The sequence below is a fragment of the Vitis riparia genome, chromosome 4 (assembly GCF_004353265.1).
Source record: "Vitis riparia cultivar Riparia Gloire de Montpellier isolate 1030 chromosome 4, EGFV_Vit.rip_1.0, whole genome shotgun sequence".
Taxonomy (NCBI): Eukaryota; Viridiplantae; Streptophyta; class Magnoliopsida; order Vitales; family Vitaceae; genus Vitis; species Vitis riparia.
The window spans coordinates 2,563,281-2,587,218 of record NC_048434.1 but is presented as its reverse complement, the minus strand read 5'-3'; the positions used below and the strand labels follow the sequence as shown (position 1 = coordinate 2,587,218).

Below are 23,938 nucleotides of genomic sequence, written 5' to 3'. Positions count from 1 at the left end.
GAAAAGAAAAGTAGAGGAAATAAAATAAAATTGAACGACAATAAATTATTTTATATGCTATAAACTTATTTTATTTATTTTAATTTTTTATTAAATAAACTGAAAATATGTATTTTAAATTAATTTTAATTATATATATATTTTTTAAACATTTTTATAGGACAACGAATATGGGAAAATAATTTTTTTAACAATTTTTTTCTTTAATGTTTTCCTTAAACTAAACCTAACCTAAATGTTAATGAGATTTTGACAACTCTTCTACTAATATCAAGGTCTGAGTCATTTTTTTATTTATTAGAAACAAACAATTATATTAATTGAAAAAAAACATGAAAATGATGAAAAATCTTCCCTATAATGTATAAACCTGACCAAAAGAACTGAGTAAACCTCTACTAAACCACGAGAACTATACCTAAAAGATAAAAGGTTTATACAAGTATAACAAACCTAAACCTTATAGACCCACTCCTTGGGTGTACAGATTATGTTTAAATTAAGCAAGCCCATTTGAGGTCAAGTTTCTCCAAAGATTAACAATACAAATTGAAGTACTAATTCCCATATCACTTTTCAAAGCAATAACACAAACACATTCCCCTTTGGTCTTTGCAATCATGGAGTTAATTTTGTATAAATGTTTGTAAATATCAATTATTATAATTGTATATACTATGTTTACTACTATTACTCAAAACTTAAGATTAGGGATGACAATGGGATGAATTCGGAATGAGTCATCTTTAACCTAACCTTATTTTGTTTATTTATATCTATTTTCATTCAAAAAATAATAAATAAAAAAAATAAAAAGAGCAAAGGGGCAGATATATCCCATCTTGTTTAATTTTAAAAAAATTAATTATAATTTTTTAAAAAATTTTAAAATAAAATTAATTTATAAAAAAAAAATTATAAATAATTATAATTTATATTTATGAAAAGTAATATTTTCTTTATATTAAAAACGATAGAAAAATGAGCAAAAATAACTTTTTATTTAAAATTATATATAATCGGGACAGGAAAAGGTGGGGATAAAGTTATACCCGAACCTACTCTTACTCTCATTCCGAGTTTTTATTGACTTCCTCAATCCATTTTGAATCTGTTTATTTCTATTTCAAATTCTTCCCATTACGGGCTGGATTTGCCCCATCGCGATCCTACTGTGTAAATGCAACTCAACCCAACGTTCGGGTGGCCCAGGAAAAACAAGGCCCAGAATTTCATGGAATGGGCCATGTTAATGCAGGCCTGGCCCACCACTGAATCATGTTAGAAGATATTGTGCACAAAACCCTGAACTTCCCAAAACCCTGAGGCGTAAACCTCCTCTGCCTCTCTCTCTCAATCCACCGCCACTAAAGATTATACCAGAAGACAATTTACAGCAAAAGCTGAGATGTTGGGGCAAAAGATATTGTATTAATGGCGAGCATTCAACTACAGAGGAGCTACTTCTTGTCGACTACTACTGCTGCTTCTTCTTCGCCTTCACTTTCATTCCTTCCCTTCATGGCCAAGGTTCTCCCTTTTTAGTTTTCATTCCAGACCCATTTTTCTGTTTGGTTCCTCTGAGAATGTAAACCCCAAGAAGGAAAAAATGGAAATAATTTTTTTTTTCAACGTTTCTTATGTTTGGTCCTAATTTAATTTATCAGCTGCCAAATGGGGGGCTACCACACTTCTTTCTTGATGTTGTGAAGGCTATGTTTGGTTCCCTCTCTCTTGCATTTTCCCTCGAGTTTTCCTGGAACCAATCATAGTATAAGTGCCTATTGTTCTAGAAAATGCTCTCTAAAAAGGGGATATCGCAATACATTTTATTTCAGTGAATTTATATTCTATGGTGATAGTTTCTTAATGAGAAACTGTTTAACATGTTCTTTCCATGTCCCTATGCATTTTGGTTGTTGGTTAGGTGGTAATAATTTGTTATTTTGTGGAATTTTTGTTACAGTTGCAATACAGGGGATTTCAGAATTATCCTGCTACTTCCTTACCATGTACGAGGCTTAATGGGGGAGATAAATTCGGGAACTTCTCTCAGATTAATTTTAGAAAAATCGGCATACCTGCATTGGTCAATAACATTCAACCAAAGATTCTTAGATTAAATGTTAATCGGAATTTTCATATTTTTGGAAACCTTACTGATAGTTCCAGGTTTGCGGTGCCTGTTCAGTCCCAGTTACGACTCGGGTTTCCTAATGCTGTGACACCCATTTATGGGACTTTGGACATTGGTATCAGATTTAGTTCACCTTATTACAAAGCTCTTGCTAAGAGGCCCTTCTCCCAGGTCCCAAGAGTAAAAAATAAAGGTGATAACTTGGGTATAAGGGATGGGACTGCTGAGAATACTTCACTTTTCAAACCTTTTAATAAGCATAGGAAGTGGGAGAAGTCATTGGCTGCTCACAGGAGAAGTTTTAATGGTGCGGTGCGTGCTGCAGGTTCAAACCAGCCCACAAAAGTTAGTTCGTCTAGTTCTAGAAGATCAGCTCTTGGTGATGGTGACATGATGACTCAACAAGAGCAACCTGTTGATAATGGCAGGAAGGATGCGGATTTAAGTCCATCTATTTCAACTTCACCTGTTAGCAACAATAACCGAGACTCTAAAGCTACAGAAAAACAGAGGAAGCAGTCAAGAACTAAGAAAAATAAGGAACAAGTTACTAGCACTGATGCAAGCTCTGATGTCGCTCAGAAGAAAAGTACTAAAAGCAGCTCTGAAGCAAATAAGTCCAATATCACTAAAAAGAGCCAGTCCCCACAGGCTTCAAAGGTGAGACATGTGTCCATATGTATATATGAATGTAAGCATGTATTTATCTAGATTTTATATTGGAGAATCAGGTTTTGCTCCTTTTATCTCATTGCAATATTTTAACTAACACTGCAGTATTTCAGAATAATTCAACTGGGAACAAGCCTGTGGAGGCGCTTGATAGTTCTGTTTCAACGAAGAGCCAATCCAAGAAGGCAACTGGCAGCTCTAATAAAAAGGGAAAATCTCCAAAAGTGGCTAATGAGTCACCAAAGAAACAGACGGTCCACACTATGGGCAAAATTAAGTCCCTGGAACAAAGGCCACTGAAGAAATTATATCCTTCTTCTGGGAAATCTGTTGTGGTGGTGGAGTCTGTTACAAAGGCTAAGGTCATTCAGGGCTACCTTGGTGACATGTACGAAGTCCTACCTAGCTATGGGCATGTTAGGGACTTGGCTGGAAGGTCAGGATCTGTGCGGCCTGATGATGACTTCAGCATGGTTTGGGAGGTCCCATCTGCTGCCTGGACTCATCTTAAGAGTATTAAGGTTGCCCTAGGCGGGTATGATCTTTTCTTTCCTTTTGATTGCTACCGATTTATCTAAACCAGCTGTATCCATGAGGCAATAAAAGTATTTTGGAGATCAAGTGGAACAAGTTTATATGTATTACTCCAATGTTTAGCTATTAGATACCGGGTGTTAAGCTATCATTACATCTTATATGGTTCTATGTGATCTGTTTCTAATTGTGTTTCTGCATTTTCTTATCTTGTTCTGCCTTGTTCCTCAGAGCAGAAAATCTTATTCTTGCATCAGATCCTGATCGTGAAGGAGAGGCTATTGCTTGGCACATTATTGAGATGTTGCTGCAGCAGGATGCTTTACATAAAGATTTAACTGTAGCAAGGGTTGTTTTTCATGAAATAACTGAGTCATCCATCAAAAGTGCTCTGGATGCTCCAAGAGAGATTGATGTAAACTTGGTTCATGCTTACCTCGCACGACGTGCTCTTGATTATTTGATCGGATTCAACATTTCCCCACTATTATGGAGGAAGTTACCAGGTTGCCAGTCAGCTGGGCGAGTCCAATCAGCTGCTCTGGCTCTTATATGTGATAGAGAAATGGAAATTGATGAATTTAAACCACAGGAATATTGGACGGTTGAAGTTGAATTTAATAGGAAACAGGGTTCCTCAATGAACTCCAAATTTTTTCCATCATACTTGACTCATTTCGACTCCAAAAAGTTAAATCAATTTTCAATCAGCTCTCATACAGAGGCAAAGGCTATTGAACAGGAGATTAATTCATTGGAGTTCAAAGTGATTGGTTCTAAAAGAAATAAAATGCGGAAAAATCCTCCCACACCATATATAACATCCACACTTCAGCAAGATGCTGCAAACAAATTACATTTTTCAGCAATGTATACAATGAAGGTTGGCATAATTCTCTAACTGTTTATGTGTATTTTTATAATTTTCCCTGTTAATTCTTCTTATTTTTCCAAATGGATGAAGTCATAGTCGGTTCCCTTTGTATTTGAGATTGGTGAGATTTGTATAAAACATTTTTTTATTTAATTTTCACAGCTCAATTATAATGCCTGTTTATTGAAACAAGCTAATATATGATTAGCTCCTTACTAATTCTCTTTTGAATGTTTAAGTGAGTGATATTGATGATGCACCTTAGTGTAAGATAAGATTGCACATTCCTTATTCTTGTAGTAGTGGCAGTAATTATGACTGTCCTCATCATCACTATTCGCAGCAACACATTTTTAATTTTGTTGTTATAATCATCATCATCATCGTTATCATCAATGGTATTCTTTTCATTAGTTATTCCATACGCATGACAAATAGGCAGTGTTCATTGTATAATTTTATTCTCATTTCTTATAGAAGAAAAAAAAAAAAAAACCTAAATGGGAAGTGTCACTATGCATTACACTGTTTTATCGTACATCCAAGGTTGCGTGATCCACCACGAAATTAAGGTAAAACATTTTTATTACCTGAATGGTGTGTCATCATTTTGGCTTGAGTTGTGCTGAAGTGCCAAAAGAACATGTGATGTGTTGAAATAGTGTGGCTTTCATGAGATTCATGTCAATGCTTGTGTTGATAAAGGAATTTTCAGCGCTTTTGTGTGAAGATGCTCCCATACTTCTATATTCCTCAACTTCACTGATTTGCTGTACCATTTTTTGTATGATGTAGCCTCATTATTTTATGCTTTAAATTGTGTTTTTCTAGCTTATGATTGCATTTACATTTTAATATTTTGTTGTTAGTTTGGTCATGGAACTTACGTGACAATATGAATGCAGTTAGCACAGAGACTTTATGAGGGGGTTCAATTATCAGATGGGAAGGCAGCAGGATTAATAACATACATGAGAACAGATGGACTACATGTAGGTAGCAGCTTGGTTGCATGAATATTTCCCTGCAGTGCTTGGTTGTTTGGATGTACCATCTTGAAATGTTTTAATGGTGCCTAAGGTCATGAGATATATTAGTCCATGTGTCTCTGTGTGTATTTTTGTTATTTTGCCCTTCAGATGATTAGCATTTAATGATTCCAAAGGTCTTTTTTTTTTTCTTTTTGCTTATTGCTTAGTTTTTTAATTGTCTCTTTTCTGTAGTAGTTATAATTCATTCCTTGGTATTCCTTGTGGGTGGTTTAAGTGTTTGGGTGCCAATAAGCTTGCTCAGTAAGTTAAAAACTGGCTAATTCATCCATTACAATTACCAGCTGACATTTGCAAGTCTTTATGTACTTGAGCTGTGGAAGCACTCTTGGTTGACTGAGTCTTAATATTGCTATCCTGTGCTCTAATTTATTTATTTACTTTTCATAAAACTGTGCTTAATTTTCTAATTCAGTGGCATGTCTTGATGAGTGAAATTATGAGTAATTCTGATATTTAAGTTTGTTTGTCTTTTATTTTCTTCACTTGAATTTCCTGATTTAAGGACATATATTGTTTTTTCAGCAGGCTTGTTTTGAAAATTGTTAACCTAGCTGAATCATGCATAGTCTCTAACAAGTGTGAATATATTGAAGAATTTTTTATTTATTATAAGTAAAAAAGTAAGTATATTAATCAAAAAGAGGAAACACTAAAAAACCAGTGCCCTCGAAGTATACAGGGAGTATACACACCGCCCTCCCTTACTAGGAGCCTATCCAGTCTAAAAAACTTACAAGAGAAGAAGGGCTCTCTACTAAGGAAATCCTAACCCAAGATCAAAGATTACATACAAAAGAATATTTCAACATTTGAAGCGAGAGTTCCTCATTCCCAAAAGCTAGTCTATTTCTCTCCTTCCAGACTGACCAAAATATACATAAAGGAGCCATTTGCTAAGCCCTCTTGCGTCTTTTCCCCACAAACACTCCATTCCATCCAAGAAGGGTTGCCTTCACTATACACGAAAGAGTCCAAAATACACCAAAAAGGGAGAAAAGAAGGTTCCACAGGACCCGCGTCTTAACACAATGAAGTAAGAGATGGTCCACCATTTCTGCTTTGGATAGACAAAGAAAGCACCTGTTTGCCAAAGAGAAACCCCTCCTTTGAAGTTGCTCCAAAGTTAAGACTTTACCCCAGGAAGCCTCCCAAGCAAAGAAAGCTATCTTTGGAGGCACTCTTACCCTCCGAATTCTTTCGCTAGGTAACATAGAAGAACCCCCCCCGCTCCAACATAGAATAAAGAGACTTAACTGAGAAAGCACCATCATTTGAAGCTGTCCAGATCACTCTATCTTCCTCCTCCCTTTGAACCTTGAAGGCATGGATCTTCTGCAACAAACGCTCCACCAAATCGATCTCCCAATCATTAAACGCCCTTGCAAAAAGAGGAGTCCAACCATCCCCATCTCCAACGGGGTTCCAAACCTCTGAAACCCAAGCATTCTTAGACATGGAAATGGAGAAAAGAGAGGAGAAGGACTCACAAAGTGGCACAAATTACTTTGATTTGTTCAGAATTACTTGCATTTAGTGGCACGAATTCTTAACCATTCTCACATTTGGAATTTTCTATATCCGACCATTATGAGTAAGAGTATTAGCTGATGAAAATGTCAGATTTTAACTCTTATACTTTTCTTTATGCTCATGTGTATGCTTATACCACTTAATATTATATCAATACATTTGCCCGTCAGGTTGCCAGTTGGTTAGGGCAAGTGCTGGGATGTGTGATGAAGTGCATAGTCCCAGATTTGATTCCTGCTGCTGGTTGAATGCCCTAAGATTATCCAGTGCTAGTTGTGGCAGGTGTGGTCAGCACCCTGAGGTTTAGGTCCTCATGGGGAGTTTGAAGGGCTTCCGTGGAAGGTTTCTTGTTCATCAAAAGAAAATAAATAAATAAATAAATAATATCAATACACTGAAGGAAATGTGCTGCGACTGCGACTAAATTATATTTATTCAGCTGGTGTTAAAAATTCTGTTTGAGATAATAATCCTTTTGTGAACTTCTAATGCTTCACCTTCTTTTTCTTTTCAAGGTTTCTGATGAAGCTGCGAAGGACATACGCTCCTTGGTTGCAGAAAGGTGAAATTTATGCATACCCAGATCTAAATTTTATGTTACATCTATCGGATGCTATATATGCTTTTGATGTACTTTTGGAGCCATGTATCAAAAAAAAAAAAAAGATGTACTTTTGGAGCCATGTATAATTATTTGTCCTTTATTAAGTGCTGGTTTGCAATGTGAATGGTTATCTTGGTTTCTCCAGATTCTGAAATGTATAATGTATAGGTGTGCACTTTGATAAGGTATTAAGGTCTTAAAATACATGACCTACAATTTTGAATCTTGTTGCTTTGTCTTTTCTGCACTCTCTTCTCACTCATCTTCTCTTATGCTATGGAGGCCCAGAAAACTACCCTACATTATCTTTCTTAACTTTGTCTTCCTCTCTTTTTCTCTTTGATTCTTTGTTTCTCACTATATAAAAGAAAATGGGTGGAGGGTTTTCATTTCCTCTCATTTTGAAGAGTGCGGCCTTTGCATGTATTGTTGCAAGTGTTGTCAATTTTTGTTATTAGAGGAAGAAATCTTGTGTATTTGCTCGAATTTCTTCCTTTATTATGTTATAATTGCAATTCCTCTACCTAAACAGTAAATATTCTTTCTTTTATTCTTTAGTTCTTGGTGAGAAACAAAAAACTTCTTGTTTGTAGGTATGGGTCCAATCTTGCATCAGATGGTGTTCGCAAATACTTCAAGAAAGTGAAGAATGCTCAAGAGGCCCATGAAGCTATTAGACCAACTGATATTCGGCGGTTACCATGTAATAAATAATTTTGTGGGCTATGTGGCACTTTATATAATCTGTTTGCTGATTTGAATTTTTAATTATCACACTCCTTTGTCTTCCAATAAAATTAGGTTTGACATCTTTACTTCACCGTTTGAATGACTCGTATGGCTATTTAACTAAAAAATGTCTTTTATTTTTTTTAATTTAATTTTAGCAATGCTTGCTGGAGTACTTGATGAAGATTCCTTAAAGTTGTACACTCTTATCTGGTCTCGCACAATGGCATGCCAAATGGAACCAGCTACAATTGATCAGGTTAGGATGTAAATTTCCTTTATTAACTAAACATGTTGTGCTCTGCCAAGTGAAAAAACATCTATTGCTCTCAAGCAACTTGGTATTGGTTGCCATGTTTTGGTGATTGCATTTGTTTCACCCAATAGCATTTGCATTTAAAGTAGCTTCTTTTTTTTTGTTTGTTTCTTGTTAGGGAGTATTTCATTTCTCCTTTTTTTTATTGTTTGCTCTGCATTTACACTCACCTGACATTTTCTTTGATCAAACTAGATCCAAGTCGATATAGGGAATGCCAATGAGTCTGTTGTGTTTCGATCCACATGCTCAGGAGTTGAGTTTTTTGGATACCAGGCAGTCTATAAGGTATAACCTTATCTATTTATTGTTCTTTAAATCCTTTTCTCATTCATTGGAGGTGTAACCTAATTTTGTCTTTGAGTTTCTGTTTAACACTAATATTTTGATTTAATACTGTTGATCTGTCTTTAGTAGATTGCTTGGATTTAAGAAAGGCCATATAGGGGGCAAACCTTAGCACATGAGATGTATGCAAGGAAAACCCCATAGGCTAGAAAGAGAAAGATCAAAAGGCCCAAAATCGGACACAGGTACACTTTAGGCCATCCACAACCTATCCATGAACTACACTCCCCCCTATTAGAACCAAAACTTGTGAAAGGACTCTTTCGAATTTGGACTGATAGCTCCAATCCTTCAAAAATATGTCTATTCTGCCCTTTCCAGTCACACTAAAATTGATAAAGGGGCACAGTTCTCCAAACCTTCCTTGTCCCTCCATTCTTGCTGTTTCCCGCACACCTTAGATAAGGCATGTCAACCCCATACCAAGGATGCCAAAAAGGAAAAAAGTAGAAGGCAACAGAATCATGTCAGAGGAAGTTTTTACCAAGAACGCCCCCTACCTAGATGCCTTCCATGACAGATGTTTCTTTTTTTTTTTAATAGGCAAAGATCAATTATATTAATAGCACCTAACAAAGGGGCACACCAAAGCCTTCCATGACTGCTGATATTCTCTCCTTTTTGGCACTACACTGTACATGATATGCCATCAACTCTAACTTCTAATCATAGAACCAGTTTAGAAGAATTGGGATCTAATGGCCCTGCACCTTTGTGTTGGCTATTATTTCTACTTGAACAACATAGGGTAGTGGATGTGCACATACACACACACACACTCATCCACATACATACTTGAGCAGTCTTTCTCAGTTTCTGGTTTCTTTTTTGTGTTTTGAGTTGCATTTTCTTTAAAAACATTATGAGAAAATAAAAGAGACACTGCACATATAAATGATAACAATTGACTAAAAATAATATCTTCAAACTTTGTTATTCTTTGTACGGTAGATCTTGTATGGCTGGCTTGCATTCATGTGCCACAACAATCATGTTTTGAATATTTATTGTGATTTTGTCAAGGTGAAAATCAATGTAAAAGTGAATTTGGATTTTTTGGTCAAGATCATGCTGGCTTAATCAATTCACCAAGTGTACCTCCTCATTCATTGCATGGTGGCTCAATTTTCCCGTTTTGTTTGTTTTGTATTTCATGTGTCTGTCCTTGCTTGGTGATGGAAACCTTGTCAATTTGGCATGGTCATGTTAGTGGCAAGAGAAATGAGAAAGTGTGGGGGGTGGCTCCATTATGTTTCTGTAGTGTTGGAAGGAATTCAACTGCATGATTTTTGTAAAGAGATAGAGCTGTTGGTGTTGAAACTTAAAGTTGTCTTTTTGAAATCTGTGCTTGAATGGTTGAAGGCCTTTGTGTTGGTTACACATGGGGGGGAGGCTTAGAGCATCTCTGTTAGATTTTATCAATAGGTTACATTTGGTTATTGGTGAGGGTTTTGCAAACTTGCTGTACACGCTTGCTTTCCTTTACTTCGCCTTCAGTGGCTTAAGGACCAGAGTGTTAAGAACTTGAGACTGGGTCTTTTTTTCCACTGTTCTCTTTTAGGGATGGGGGTACCTTCTCCATGTCCTGTGTGCTTAGATTACATCCCCTTTTAGTAGGCGTCTTTTTGTCATAAAATTCTTTTTTACTTATAAAAAAATAAATTGAAAACAGAAGATACTTTTGGATGCTGTGCTGTTGTCATTTAAGCTACATTCAGTTAAGCTGTACCCTATTCAGATAACAAGGATAACTGAGAGATTGATTGTGGCGTCTCTTTTTAATATATATACTCTTCTTTACTTATAAAGAAAAAATGGACAACTGAGAGATTGAATGTGAGTGTCATTTCCAGGTTACGGTGTATCTGTGTGTTTGTTCTTTGATGACTTTTGATGTCACAATATGCAATTCAATATGGAATTTTTTATTCAGAATCACATAACAAGGTGACATAATTTGCAGACATTATATTTTGTTCTTGTGGTTTTAAATTTAGGATGTGGATGGTCAAAGAATGGGATTGATACCTCGTTGCAATCTGGCACTTTGTTGTATCTTTTTATTTTTGAGGCTTTCCAATTTTTATATGCTTTGAATTTCTAGGATGTGGAAGCTAAAGCAATCAGAGTTGATGAAAATGAAGGGAATGAACGTGGTGAAGTCTTTAAGGCTCTCAGTTCATTGAAGGTACTGACCATGTTATTTAAATTGTGTACATAAAAAAAAGGCTATATTTTTCCTTTTTAATATTATGTCAATAATTTCATACTCCAGTGAGTCTAAGGTGGTTTTTCTGTTTTTTTCCTTCCCTCATACTAATTCTTTCCTGGGATACGCCAAAGGCTGGGCTGTGCATACTGACACTTAATTGGCACCTAATAGGGAATGCTATAGCATGAAAGAATTTCTTAGAAATGAAAAGATTTGCCTCCATTGCTGGGGTGTAAGCTGATTATCATTGGACCATCACTAACTCATATGTTTTATAGGCAGGGGATCCATTGTATCTTAGTTTACTGGAGCTAGAGCAGCATCATACCCTTCCTCCATCACGGTACTCAGAGGGTGCCCTGGTACGTCATTGTATTCCCCATTGTACTTTTTTTAAGACTATTTTCTTTGAAATAGATTGCAGTCAAAGGAGTCAAAATTTCGACTTGCAAAATATTAAAACACAAAAAAAAAGAAAGAAAAGTTTCTATATGGATGTAAAATATTTTTATTTGTTTTCTTGTCAAACACATTATATTTTAATCCTTTAAAAAATATTATAATTTATAGAAATAGGTAAAGATTTCATTGTACAACACATGCGATGAATATTATTTTATACATAAAATGGATATTGATTTCTATACTTCTATTTTCTTAATGAATGTGGCTTGTAGTAACTTGCTTTTATGTAATAGGAACAATGGAAATGATTTGAATCAAATCATTCTTTTACCACAAATGCATATGCAACTATTTTTATAGGTGCTTCTGTGAGTGCTCAATCTATGAATGGAGAGTGGGAGGGAACTTCTTTGTACTTTAGTAAAATATTTGGTCTTTATGCTTGCTTACCTTTATGATGTTGCTTGTTACAGGTTAAGAAGCTGGAGGAGCTTGGGATTGGAAGGCCTTCTACATATGCAATCACAATGAAAGTTTTACAGGTAATAAATGGTGTTCAGAATCTTCATGTTGTGTTGATTTCAAAGTACATTAATTTTGTAGTTTAGTTAATATCTAGAACTGTGAAGGACACAAAGTTTAATCTCAAGTCCGTTTGATCTGTATTTACATTTCTTCTTCATTTACTTCTAGAATATAAATCCGTCACATTAAGCAAAATGAAAAAGAAAGAATATAAGAAGGATGAGAGGTCCTTTGAGAAAGAAAAGAAGGAGAGAAAATGTACAAGCAAATTTGAAATGCAAATAGCTTTCCTTGTGAAACCATGAAATGTTTTTTGGATGTCTGGAAATTGATTTTCAATTTAGTTCAAAACTAGAGCTTAACTATAATATATCTTTTGACTCTTTTGTAGTGGGGACGGATGTTCATTACGTTACACTTATCTGAACTTGTGAAAACTTATGGTTTTATTTGTCTTCTGTGTCAAAATTGATTGAGAGAATATTGATATCTGCTTTCCCTGTGGCATCAGGATAGAAACTATGTGACAGTCAAAAACCGAGTATTATATCCAGAATTTCGTGGTCGCATGGTATGCTCTCACTTTCTTACTGATTTGACTTTGATTTTCTCTTCATTCAAGTATCTTGTTTGCAACAACTGTCTAATTCAGTTGAGCAATATTTAAATGGTCAGATGCTGTAGCTCTTTCCTTTAATACGTGCTTAATGAAGAAATCTTATTCTAGAGCAGATATATTAATTTTATTTTCTTTCCGGAAGAAATCTCATTCTAGAACAGATTTATTAATGTTGTTCTCCCTCCAAGAATACTGTGGTTTGTTGAACAAGTCAAATTGCCCTGTCTAAAGATGCTAACCCAATGGGATCTTGGAGCCAAGTAGTGGGTTTCCTACATACTGTAGACAAATTTTCAATTTCTGCTCTGCTGAGTGCTAACTTCTGTGTTAAGATTTTTTCACTTGCACATTTGCATACCCTTTTTAGGTTTTATGGGGTGAAAAAAAAAAATTGTATATTTTCCCTTTCTTAACCTCCTACTCATTACTTTGTGCAATTCTCTTCATCTGTCTTATTTTTATTGATCAACAACCATTAGTTGAACACCTTATCTAAGATTTTTTTTTTTTAATATTAACTTTCCTCCTAATGCTCTGTTGGTTTACAAGAAATTTGACAATTGTAGCTGCCTCTTTCATTGCCTTCTGTTATTTGTGATATTTAGGTGTCGGCATTTCTCTCTCACCATTTTTCAGAGGTCACAGACTATAGTTTCACTGCTGATATGGAAACTGAGGTAAATTTATTAATGATTTGTTTCATATATTCTTTTAGGTTGCTGTCTTGAAATTTTTTGTTATTTGGATACTGTAGCATAATGTTATATTACCATCCTCATCAACAAATTGATATTGTTTATCTGCCCCCTTTAGCTTGTTGATGCTGTTTACATCCTTCCCTGTAAAGTTGACATGTGAATTTATTAACTTGTGAACCGTTGTTTAACTTTCTTCTTTCTTTTTAGCTCATACGATCTAGTGGTTTTAATTAGTTATCACTGATTTTCTTTTTGTTTTCATGCATCACCTGTCCCTGCAGCTTGACAATGTTTCTGCTGGCTTGACTGAGTGGAAAGGTCTCCTCAAAGATTATTGGACACGATTCAGCATGTATTGTAATCGTGTTAGTAATGTCCACATTCATCAGGTAGGGTTGGGTTTGTTATTAGATTAAAGCTTTGAATGCTGCACCCTAAGAGATGTAAGTTTTTATTTTTATTTTTAATATTTTGTTATAGAAATTTTCATGTTTAATATTTAATTGTATAATTGCAGGTGGAGAAGATGTTGGAGAAAAAATTTGGGGATTTTTTGTTTTCCTTTCTTCCCGATAAAAGTAGGACATGCCCAAGGTACATATATATGCCATTATTTCTGGGTAGTTATTGATGAACTCTGTTGTTTGCAAAGAACTTGAGAGCTTGCATTTAGAAAGATAAACCTAACCTTAATTTGGCCAAGTAGTTAACCCAAGAACTTGATGTGATTTATCTAATGCATGCTTCTTTGCAGTTAAACATGCTATCTTTTAAAGCCTAAAACTAGGATTGTGTACCCTACTCCTATCAAGAAACTTTTTGTGTTGGGAAAGGTGCCCGAGTTAGATTTAGTCCACAGTCTATATATTTTTTACATTTAAGTTAGGAAAACTAGTGGCATTGTTTGTGCTGATACAGCAGCAAGTTATTGTTCACATTATTCCAGCCCGATACTGTTTTGCAGCAGTCAGATGGGTATTTTTTTTAATAAATCTTTGTTTTTTATTTATTTTTTCTTTGATATTTTAATTGATGGTCAAGATTAGCTTGGTTCAAGCTAGGTTTAATCATTATTAGGGTTTTAAGAAATGGCTTTTAAAATGAGAATTGGAAATTTATGCCTTGGTTCCAAGCATGGTTTCAGAGATCCATCTTCCCCTCCTCTTAACTTTGTCCCTTGTTGTAAATACATACAAATATACACATATATGTACATATGTACATACATATTTTTAATTTTTTACACACTTCTGATATAACTTTCACTTAAATGTGCTACAGTTGTATGGAGGGCACATTGATTTTCAAAGTAAGTCGATTTGGTTCAGGCTATTTTATAGGTTGTGATCAACACCCAAAGTGCAAGTGAGTATGAAATATAACATGTCTTTATCATTTCTTTATAATTTTATTTACTTATTTGATTGATCCAACTAAATGTTAAGTTTAATAAAGCTTAACACTTTTTACTTCTTTATTTGAAAGATATTGTTTAATAGGCCTAATTTTTGTAGGATATATTGAACTTTAATGGTTTCTTTTTGTGAAGAGAGAGAGAAAAGGGAGAATCCCTAATTATTGTTATTGAAAAACTGTAAAGAATACACATTGGACTTGGGTATATATACATGCTAGTGGGACCCACAATACAGTAAGGAAAGAAAAGGAAAAGGAAAAGTAAATAACCTAAATAACTATACATTATCTAACACTCCCCCTCAAGCTGGAGCATATATGTTACATGCACCAAGCTTGTTACAAATGTATTTAATTCTAGGACCTCTGAGAGATTTAGTAAAAATATTTGCTAATTGATCATTTGAATTGACTAAACTTCCTCAGCAAGATCCCCATGAAGGAAAATATTTTTAATATCTAACTGATAAAGAGGCCAATAACGCATAGCAGCCATGGAGAGCAATAAACGAATAGAAGCTATCTTGGCAACATGAGAGAAAGTGTCACCATAATCAGAACCATAAACCTGAGTATAGCCTTTAGCAACTAAGCGGGCCTTAAGGCGATCAACCTGACCATCAGGGCCAACCTTAACTGTGTAGACTCAACGACAACCAACTGTAGATTTACCAGAGGGTAAAACAACAAGATCCCAAGTGTCATTGGAGTGTAAAGCAGCCATTTCATCTACCATTGCCTGTCGCCAACCTGGATGGGAAAGAGCCTCAGGGGTGCTCTTGGGAAGAGAAACAGAAGATATAGCAGAAATAAATGCAGAATAGGGTGAAGATAATCGATGGTAACTCAAAAAATTGTAAATGGGATGAGGATTACGAGTAGATCGATTACTTTTCCGAAGAGCAATGGGTAAGTCAGCAGAAGGAGGCAGAGTCGGGGTAGGAGAAGCCGAAGGGATAGGAAGTGAGTCAGTAGGTACCTCGGCCAAAGAAGGAGGAACAACGACACGATGATGGCGATGATAAACCTGAAGTGGGCGAGAAGGCACTGCATCAGGTGGGGAGATAATGGGAAAGGGTAAGACTTCAGAAACAGGAAGAGACTCAGAGGTGGAGAAGAACGGTGAATCCTCAAAAAAAGTGACATCAGCGGAGAGAAAGTAGCGATGAGTCTCAGAGGAATAACAACGATAATCCTTTTGAAGTCTGGAATATCCCAAGAAAATGCATTTTGTGGCTCTAACAGAAAGTTTGTCCTATCCAAGAGTGAGAATATGAACAAAGCAAGTACAACCAAAAACACGAGGAGGAAGGACATAAAGTGGTTGGTCAAGGAAAAGAAGGGAATGAGGAATCTAATCGTGTAATACAGATGAGGGCATACGATTAATCAAATAACATGCTGTAAGAACAGCGTCCCCCCAAAAACGAAAAGTAACATGACTATGGAGAAGGAGAGTACGAGCTGTCTCAACAAGATATCGATTCTTACGTTCAGCTACCCCATTTTGTTGAGGAGTATGAGTACAAGAAGACTGATGAATGATCCCATGTTGGGACATAAATGAAGTAAATGGTGTAGAAAAATATTCCCTAGTATTGTCACTGCGCAACACACGAATAGAAATATTGAACTGGGTTTGGATTTCAGCATAAAATTTCTGAAAAATAGAGAATAACTTAGCTCAATTTTTCATTAAAAATAACCAAGTATATCGAGAATAGTCATCAATGAAAGTGACATAATACTGAAATCCTAAAGTAGACGCGGTCCGACAAGGACCCCAAACATCAGTGTGGACAAGTTCAAAAGGAGACTTTGCCCGATTATTCAAACGCTTTGGGAACGAGACACGAGTATGTTTCCCAAGCTAACAGGATTCACACGCAAGCGACGACAAAGATGAAAAACTAGGGACCATTTTCTGGAACTTGGATAGACTAGGGTGGCCCAGGCAACTGTGGATGAGGAGGGGAGCATCAGTGGAAATGCAAACTGCAGGAGTTGAAGGCGCGGTGAGGTGATAGAGGCCTTGAGACTCACGTCCTATGCCAATTGTCTTCTCCGTACTCCGGTCCTGCAAGGTCACAAATTTATCAGAGAAAGTGATAGAACAGTTAAGAGTGCGAGTTATTTTGCTGATGGAAATAAGATTAAAAGGACACTCAGGGGCATAAAGGACAGAATGGAGAGGTAGGGAAGGGAGAGGATGAGCGAAACCAAAACCTTTAGCCATAGTTTGGGAACTATTAGCTAAAGTAACAGTAGGTAAGGCAGAGGTAGTAGTAATAGAAGAGAAAAGATCCTTATTACCAGCTATGTGATCAGAAGCGCCAGAATCTAGAATCCAAGGTCCAAGAGAAGATGTGTGGGTAAGACAAGTAGAAACATTACCAGTCTGGGCAACAGAAGCAACAGAAGCTGACTTGGTGGCTTGATAGCGGAGATAGTCATCATACTCACTGTCAGTGAGAGAAATACCCTGAGATGTGGAGGAACTAGGAGGCTAAGGCGACTGAGGATCAGATGACTGGGCCACGTGGGCAGTGCGGGGAGGTCGCCCATGTAACTGATAACACTGATCACGAGTGTGGCCAAGCTTATTGCAATAGGTGCAATGAGGACGTTGGCTTCTACCTCGGTTACCACTGCTCCTCCTCGAGAGCTAGTTTGAAAAACTAACACAGAAGAATCTGAAGTGTTATCAGATGGCAAAGTCTGAGTGGAGGAGATACGAAGGAAGCGAGCAAACACATCATCCAAGGATGGAACGAAGGAACTGCTACGAATCTGATCGCGGACGGTCTCGAGATCTGGACGGAGGCCAATAAGCGTAAGAACCATGAAGAACTTGTCAATCTGTGTTCGTTGATCCCCAACATCAGTAGTAAGAGGCATCACAGTCAAGAATTCCTCCTTAAGAGAGGCAATTTGGCCAATATAAGTAGATAAATTCATATCTTGTTGTCTGACATTGACAATAGAAGAAGCCACCTTATAAAGACGTTGGATATCATTCGTGTATGACCCTTTCGCCTGATTCCAAAATTTAAAACATGTTTTGTAGGCCCGAAGATGAAGCAGAATCTTAGGATCAACTGATTGCCATAACACACTACATAACTGTGCATCTATCTTCCTCCATTGTACTCTGTCAACCTTAGGGATATCCGCCTCCTGCGTAACAAGGTGATCCTCATAACCTTGACCCATAAACCAAAGCTCCATAGAGGCGGACCAGGACAAATAATTTTCACTGCCAACCAATTTCTCCGAAGTAATCATAGGAGATCCAGATATGACAGAGGAAAAAGTGGAACTTTTAGTAGCCATATCTACTTATATGGTGAATGAAATACGTTTGGATCGAAAAGAGCCCTAATACGGCTTATCGCGGACTTCCTAAGACACGTGTAGGGCTCGGGGTGGAGAGGAAGTCACCGGAGGTCGCCGGAAAGGCTGTTTAGAGGGTCGGAGGAGACGAAAAACCCCAAAAAAAATGCACTTTCAGGGCTCGAATGACACAAGCAAAGATGGAGGGTGGCTAGACGGCGTCAAGCGAGGCTGGAGGTGGAAGCGCATGACTGGAAAGTGACCCACGCGCCCTCACGCGATGGTGAGTGAGATTCAGGCCGCCGGAGAAGAGACGCGCGTGGCTGAGATTCTTCCTCCGGTGCTTTGAGAAAAGTTGAAGACCTCCTCCTTGCGCACCTGATGGTATGGTCGGTGTCGGAAAAATATGTCGCCGGAAAAGTCGCCGGCGGTGAGGGTTTTCTGACGGCGGTGAGGTTTTCTGATGGTGATACGGTTGATCGGAAAGCTTTAGGAGATGGGAAGGGTGACCGGAATGAAACACGGTCACTAAAAGATTTTCCAGAATGGATTCATGGATAAACCGGAAATAATTAGGGTTTTTTTTTCTCCCTTGGCTCTGATACCATGTGAAGAGAGAGAGAAAAGGGAGAATCCCTAATTATTGTTATTGAAAAACTGTAAAGAATACACATTGGACTTGGGTATATATATACATGCTAGTGGGACCCACAATACAGTAAGGAAAGAAAAGGAAAAGGAAAAGTAAATAACCTAAATAACTATACATTATCTAACACTTTTATTAATTTGAAATAAATATGTGGTGCTAAAAACTTATGTGGTTGGTAAATAGCCCCATAACCATGAATGAGGTCTCTGTGCTTCATTTTTAAGTAATTTTCAAAGAAGAAACAGAGACCTAATCATGGTTCTTGTAATTTCAAAAAAGAAGACAGAGATCTAATTCATGGTTCTTATATTCTTCTTTCCAAGGGGAACATAATAAGTCATTGTTTATTGATCTTTTATTTATACTCTATTTCATCATAATTCAAGAAGTAACATGTGAAATTGTTGAAGTACAAAGAGGCTCAGTATTTTGTTATATTTTCCCTTCTGTTATTTTATGGATTTCATGGGAAATAGTACAGTTATATCTAGTTCACCATTATTTGAACTGTCAATACAAAGTTGTCTAAGTTGAGACTGCACAGCTCTTGCTATTAAATTATCTGTGGTTCTCTTAGTTGCTTAAGTAGCTGTCTGGGTTCATTCACAGGTACATTGCTAAGATGTTAGATGGTGATGATGATGAAGAGGTTGCTTCTCAAGACAAAACATTTGAGGAGCCAAAGGTTCTGGGTCTTAGTCCTGGTTCAAGTGAGAAGGTTTGGTTTTTATTTTGGTGTATACTGGTGTTTGTGCATGGGTTGACACTGAAATATTCTGTTTTTTTTTTTTTTTTAATTAATTTATCTTCTTTTTTTTTTTTCTTTTTTCGGGATTTCAGATTCTTTTGAAGAATGGTCCATATGGATTCTATCTTCAACTTGGTGAAGACAGGAAAGGATACTTGCCTAAAAGAGCCTCTGTTTCCCATGTATGTAGAAAATTTGGCTGTCCATTTCTTTTGATATCTTGTAATCATATTTAGCGGTCTCGTTTTTTTTTTTTTTTTTTTGATAGGTAAAAAAGAGATTGTATTAGTAAAGCCTAGAAGCGGTGAAAAAGTACACACAAAGTATACAAACAACGCCCAAGAAGCTAGGCAAAAAGAAAGACGAAAACCTTTCTCCTAACTAGACAAAAGCCACTCTATTTAGCGGTCTCTTGCTATTATTTTTGTCAATATGAATGTTTAAGATACCCATACTTGCATCTTTCATGCCTGAAGTGAATTAGTCATAGCATCTTGCGGTGTTACTGCCTCAAATTTAGCTTATTCTCCATGGGTCTAGATTTTGTTAACATTATTCAAAGATGATCTCATGGAGAATATGTAGGTGGCCCTGTATCCTTTTTTTTTATTTTCTCAGTCTTCTTCTTCTTACTCATCCACAAACCAGAAAAGAAGAAGAAGAAGAAGACGATATGAAAGGTTTATGATGCAGCAGATTTCCAATTGAGGCTTGAAAGTGTAAGACTGATGATGATGCAGTTTAATGTTTAACAAGACCTTAGAGACTAAGAAGATGCCCATTAAATGGATGCAAGTCACTCTGAGTAGAATCGAGGTGATACCCAGAGCTGTACCAACTATAATGCTACTAGCTTGTAAATCACAGATGACGTTTTTTAAATCATCTTACAGATGAAGTTTAGAAATAGATATGTGTCCTGTGCTGTGGGAAGGAAAGGATGTGGGCTTTTCTTTATCCTTTATCAATTGCCTTTTATTTTGCTATTCTTGGTTATGTGGTTATGCTAATTGCCATTCTTTTAGTTTGAATGTCTAATCCATATTTAAGAGATGGATCTAATTTCTCTCTTTCAGATAAAGGATGTGGGCTCTATAACACTTGAAGATGCTCTTGAGTTGCTACGCTATCCTGTGACATTGGTGTGTCTTGATCTAAATTAAGGTCTTTTTCCTTTTTTTAATAAATTATATTTTAACTCCTTTAGTTTGAATTCCTCTTAGGGAAACCATCCAAATGATGACCACCCTGTAGTCCTAAAGCTGGCAAAAAATGGATTTTCCATTAGACATCGGCGAACAATTGCTCCTGTGCCTAAGGTATATTTTTGTTTGTTTTACTTGTTAACATGTCTCTATAACATTTATGATTGAGTTTCAATTTCTCTTTGTTGTTAATATTGGCTCATATACGGGTGAAAAATGATTCCTACCGCTTACCGGTTTGTGAAGCTGTCTTAGACTTTGACATGGAGACAGCAGGAAATGTGCTCCTGTGTACACACACTGACACACACTTCTATGAAATATGAGTTGAGACAATAAAATCTGATAATGGTAACCTAGGTTAAAGCATGTTAGTGTTAGATACATATTTATAGACCTGAAACTCCCAATTTCTATTATGGAAAGATGAACTTTGAAAGTCTATTAACTAAAATTTTCACAGGGGTTTTTCTTTCAGTCCAGGAGTGCACTGGTGTTTTGTCAAGAATAAAAGTTTCCCATTCCCATGGTTTATAAAAGTTCTGTTTCTGTAACCCTTTTTTGGTCACCTTAAATATGTAGATTCTTGAAAGCTTAAATGACATAATGGAATGGTTTAATATTTTTGGAAGAACCTAAAAATTTTCATGAAACATAGAAGAATACTTATTATATGTGAAGATGAAACCTATAAGCAAATTCAGTTGATATCCAAAGCCTTGTCAAGTGTCCTGAGATTGTAAGATGGGTTTAATTTTGCCAAGATAGATTGAGTTCAAATTTGTTAGAGAGTTGTTGACTTCTGAAGCTCTTATGTATAAACACAGCCCACACACTCAATAAAAAATGACACAAATACGTGCCCAGGAAAGAAACCTTGAATTGAATATGCTGGACTCCCATGGTAGGATGTAAATTGGTACTTAAGAGAAAGAAGGTGCTGGCATGCACCAGGAGTTGCAGAAATGTTCCATTTTAATGGATTTTTTTAGATGGGCAATGTTCCATTCAAACTGATGGAAACTTTGGGACCAAAAATTAGAATAAAGAAAAGAAGGCAAAATCCATATATGTACAGGAAACAGAGATGTTCCGACATTGTAACTCTCCATGAGACCCCACTAAAGGAAAAGGAATTTTCTTTATCAGTATGAGCTTTAACTTCTCCAAAGTCATGTTAAGGGTTCTGTGTATAAATGCAATTGGTGAAAATAACCAAAAGAACCTGTGGAGTGTCTGAATTTATGTTGGTGCTCAACTCATATTGCAATTTCCTATCAACACGTCTTAATGCAACCCTTTTTCCAAATTCCGAGTGGCAAGTGACCTTGCTTATATCATCCATAATCTTCAAAATTAAATAAATAAATACATAAAATTGGTGATCACTTTCTTCCTTGTTTTTCTTCTTTGTTTCTTATTTTCTTTACAGACATAAGTGCAATTTTAGTAGCATGGGATTTTCCAGGGAGGGTCTATTTTCTCTCCATATTTTACTTCGTTCGCTTTACCTTTGTATCCCACTCTACCGCCCTAGTCTACTTACAATATAGAGTATATGTGGTTAAACACATCAGAAATAAACATACCCTTATAATAAATTATAATGGGCTACACTGTCTTGTGAACTGATCTGCCTTCCTTGAAGTCAAGAGTCTCATGCAGTTGGATTTGGAAATTTGAATATCATTTTCCCTTTTGCCTTATCTGTTTCTCATTGAACTAACATGCGATCACCTGCACACCATGAAGCAGTTAATACCTTTACTTTCCTCTTCCATTTATATGTTTTTCTAGATATGGTACTGGTTAATATCTTTTCATTACATCGTTAACTTACCTGTCATATGAATTTTTGTGTGCAGAACATAAAACCAAATGACATCACTCTAGAGAAAGCATTGAAGCTACTGTTGGGTAAAGATGTAAAGCAGTCTGGCCGACCCAAGAACAAAAAGAAACAAGAAGTGTATGAAGCCATGTAGCTGAGAAATATTGTAGCAGTCCAAAGCTGCTAGCCATAGATGTTTTGATTTGATTTACACAAGCATTCATTCAAAGGTAACTTCATTCCTTCCACCTTCCAATCATGGGTGTTGTCAGTGTTGAGCCAAGAAGAGCATACACTACCACATGGGCATTCTTGAATTCTTTTAGAAGGAAAGAACGTGTACAATAAGTATAACAATAATAATTTTTGTTATAATTTTTACCCATTTTTGTATGTTATTATTATTATTTCTTTCCTGGGGATTTCTTGTTCATGTAAGGTCTGGTGGGAGCTTCATATTTTTCTGAAGATGGAATGATGAAAGCTTCTTTATATGCTATGAACTTCATATCATTCAGCCTGCTGAATCCTCAGTTTTTGGAAGGGTAACCCTGGATCAAACCAAGTCTCATGATCAATGTTAGAATTTAGAGTGTGCTTTTATTGAAAGTGCTTTTAATGGAAGTGTTTTTTCCAAAAATGGTTTTGGGAGAATCATCTATTAATTGTTTTTTTTTTTTTAAATATTGCAAGTAATTTTTCAACTTTTTAAAAGTGATTTCTAAATTTTATCAAGCGACTAATTTTTTTTTTAAATGTTTGTTATCTTTCTTGCCCAAACTGTTCTTACTTACCTTAAGCAATCAATGAAGTGATGAAGGATGATAAAATCAAATATAAACAAAATGTTTTTTTAATATTTTCTTTTCTTTCCTCCAACCAAACATGGTGTAAGTCTCATATGTTTCACTAGAGAGATTTTCTTCCACCAAGATTTTTGTAACTCGATCTTGCTCATCCAAGGTAGATTTTGGATGGAGACTTGAAATGCAGGTTTCATGGTTTTTGATATTCATAGTTTTGTCAAGTGTGGTAATAGGTTGTATAATAATATTATAACAACTCACATCCTCGTGTAAATATCATGTTCTTGTTATATTTCATGAGATTAAGGATTCATTTAGATAGAGTCTCATATTAAGATCAAAGTTCGATTATGATACTTTTTTGTATTGACATAAACCCTCATAGCACTCACCTCTCTTTTAAATTGGTCCTTGTGCCCTAATTGAATTCTTGCTTCCATAACCCCATAAACTCATCATTTTGCAAATAAAATAATAGGGAATAAGGGTGATAAGGAGCCACCTTAAACAAAAATTTAATTCCTTAAATAGATATGAAAAAACCCTAACGGGTTCATACCGTGTAACCAATTTTTATTAAAAGAGTGTTTGATAAATCAACTTAATGACTTAAAATGATTTAATAACTTAATTAAAGTTATTAAATAAATTAAATATATTTAATAAAACAATTTGATATCATAATTTAAAGT

General features: G+C 36.0%; 1 protein-coding gene across 4 annotated transcripts; it reads left to right on the top strand.

Annotated features, from left to right (window-relative positions):
- The first annotated feature begins 1,333 nt into the window (after positions 1 to 1,333).
- Positions 1,334 to 22,967, top strand: LOC117913084 (DNA topoisomerase 1). 4 transcript variants are annotated; one of them, XM_034827994.1, is made up of 22 exons: positions 1,334 to 1,530; positions 1,967 to 2,797; positions 2,923 to 3,344; positions 3,575 to 4,226; positions 5,123 to 5,209; positions 7,315 to 7,361; positions 7,997 to 8,106; positions 8,291 to 8,391; positions 8,644 to 8,736; positions 10,901 to 10,984; positions 11,287 to 11,370; positions 11,887 to 11,955; positions 12,450 to 12,509; positions 13,163 to 13,234; positions 13,537 to 13,644; positions 13,773 to 13,849; positions 14,537 to 14,620; positions 19,266 to 19,374; positions 19,497 to 19,586; positions 20,481 to 20,546; positions 20,628 to 20,723; positions 22,475 to 22,967. In XM_034827994.1, the coding sequence occupies exons 1-22, from the start codon at positions 1,435 to 1,437 to the stop codon at positions 22,592 to 22,594; spliced, it is 3,558 nt and encodes a 1,185-aa protein (XP_034683885.1). In that variant the 5' UTR covers positions 1,334 to 1,434; the 3' UTR covers positions 22,595 to 22,967. The 4 variants fall into 4 exon arrangements, with proteins under 4 accessions (XP_034683885.1, XP_034683886.1, XP_034683887.1 ...); XM_034827997.1 differs by lacking the exon at positions 1,334 to 1,530 and having other exon boundaries at positions 2,706 to 2,797; positions 2,915 to 3,344; XM_034827995.1 differs by lacking the exons at positions 20,481 to 20,546; positions 20,628 to 20,723; positions 22,475 to 22,967 and adding an exon at positions 20,053 to 20,416.
- The last annotated feature ends 971 nt before the right edge of the window (positions 22,968 to 23,938 follow it).